This window comes from Austrofundulus limnaeus, unplaced genomic scaffold (assembly GCF_001266775.1).
Source record: "Austrofundulus limnaeus strain Quisiro unplaced genomic scaffold, Austrofundulus_limnaeus-1.0 Scaffold23, whole genome shotgun sequence".
Lineage (NCBI taxonomy): Eukaryota > Metazoa > Chordata > Actinopteri > Cyprinodontiformes > Rivulidae > Austrofundulus > Austrofundulus limnaeus.
This window is the reverse complement of record NW_013952425.1, coordinates 3,574,074-3,575,773: the sequence shown is the minus strand read 5'-3', so window position 1 is coordinate 3,575,773 and position 1,700 is coordinate 3,574,074. Positions and strand designations below refer to the sequence as shown.

The following is a 1,700-nucleotide window of genomic DNA, read 5'->3' as shown; positions in this document are numbered from 1 at the left end:
GCTCAAAACGCTCTCGGTGTGAACGAGCCATAAGAAAACAGGAGGGGAGGGGTCAGCTGAGCTCCTGTGCAGCGGAGCACAGAGAGGGAGAGAGACGAAGTAAACAAACAAGCAGGAAAATGAAACTTATCGCCGTCTTTTTTTTTACCGACCTCAAAAAAAGTTATCGTGCAATTAATTGATTTATTGTCTATCGCGACAGGCCTAGATTTGCCTTGCCTTGGTTTTTCTTTACTTTGCCTGGTTTTGTTTTCTTTGCTTTGCTTGCTTGCGTTGCGGTTTCATTCGGTTGTTCTGGTTTTGTTTGTATTCCACAGAGAGGATCTGGGTTTCAGGCTCATATCGGAGCAGGTGAGCCACCACCCTCCAGTCAGCGCCTTCCACGCCGAGGGCCTGAAGCAGGACTTTGTTTTTCATGGATCCATCTACCCTAAACTCAAGTTCTGGGGAAAGAGTGTAGAAGCTGAGCCAAAAGGTGTCATCACCCTGGAACTGCCCAAGTAAGAACCTCTGGATGATGTAGTCTAATTTTTTTTACTTTAAACATTTTTATTTACTATATTCTGTTGCGAATAAATATGGATTTGTAAGAAAATTTAGCGTTCATTAACTGAAATAGTGACAAAACCACAAAAATATTGAATAGATTAAAATGTGAAGAGAATTGAACCATACACCCCAGATCTGGTTCTGAGCGAAGCTATATTGCTCAAGCAGCGCTGCTCAAAACCGGAAGTTCTGGTCTTTAAATACAGGGATCTTCAGTGCCTGGTGCGCCCACTACAGGCCTACGGCTGAATCGCAGGCACTCGTACAGAAAATATCTTTCCTAATGAATTTATAACGGTTTATCTACRTGTTGTCAAGATGTTTTGGACATGTAACTACAACTATTTTAATCAGGACATTACWATAGTCAAACAATAGATTATAAAAGTCAAGCCTTAAAAAGGAAACTAAGACAACTGGTGTGGTGCTTCAAATCAGTATCTAACTAATAAATTCCTTCAGATTCATGAAATATGCAAAGCATTGCATTTTGTTGTTCACAGCTGTGTTGGAACTGGAATTGGAGGCTGTAAAATAAATTCTCAGCTGAATCAAAGTTTCTTTAGCTGTGTCTATGACATGTTTGTTTTTCCTTCCTTCAGGCACAATGAAGCCTACACATGGACAAACCCAACATGTTGTGTTCACAACATCATCGTAGGTCAGCTGTGGATTGAGCAGTATGGAAGTGTGGAGCTGATCAACCACAGGTCTGATAATAATCCAGTCACATGTCAACAGAGCTGTGGAGAAATTTCAGAATATTCTGATTTTTTTTTTCCTTTCATGAGTTTTCTGCAGTCGTTAAAAGTGGTCACGATCAATAGTTTAAACTTCTGAAGGGTTTTAAAAATTTTCTTTAAACTTTGGCTGCTTTTTAGAATTATTATTTTTTTACTTCAGACCATGACAGCATGCTGTGAGACTTCAGGAGGTGTCTTTAAGCAACAAGGAAATCCATTAAAGACCTGAATGAGGACCTGAGAGATTAACTGTCATTCAGCTGATCATCTTCTCTGAGTTTCCAGCTCTTTTACACTCAGTTATTTGGTGTTAAAATTATTTCATGCATCAAAACTTACCTTTGGCTATGTTCACACTGCAGGCAAATCTGACCCAAATCTGATTTTTTTGACCCATTTGACTCATAT

At 39.5% G+C, this 1,700-nt stretch overlaps 1 protein-coding gene across 1 annotated transcript in view; it reads left to right on the top strand.

The window, feature by feature from the left end:
- Positions 1-1,700, top strand: part of LOC106514885 (oxysterol-binding protein-related protein 1) — a gene marked incomplete in the record, with an annotated part of 104,287 nt that overhangs the window by 71,863 nt on the left and 30,724 nt on the right. The window contains 2 exon segments of the mRNA XM_014004417.1: positions 318-500; positions 1,152-1,259. Of these exon segments, the coding sequence (XP_013859871.1) occupies positions 318-500; positions 1,152-1,259 (291 nt within the window).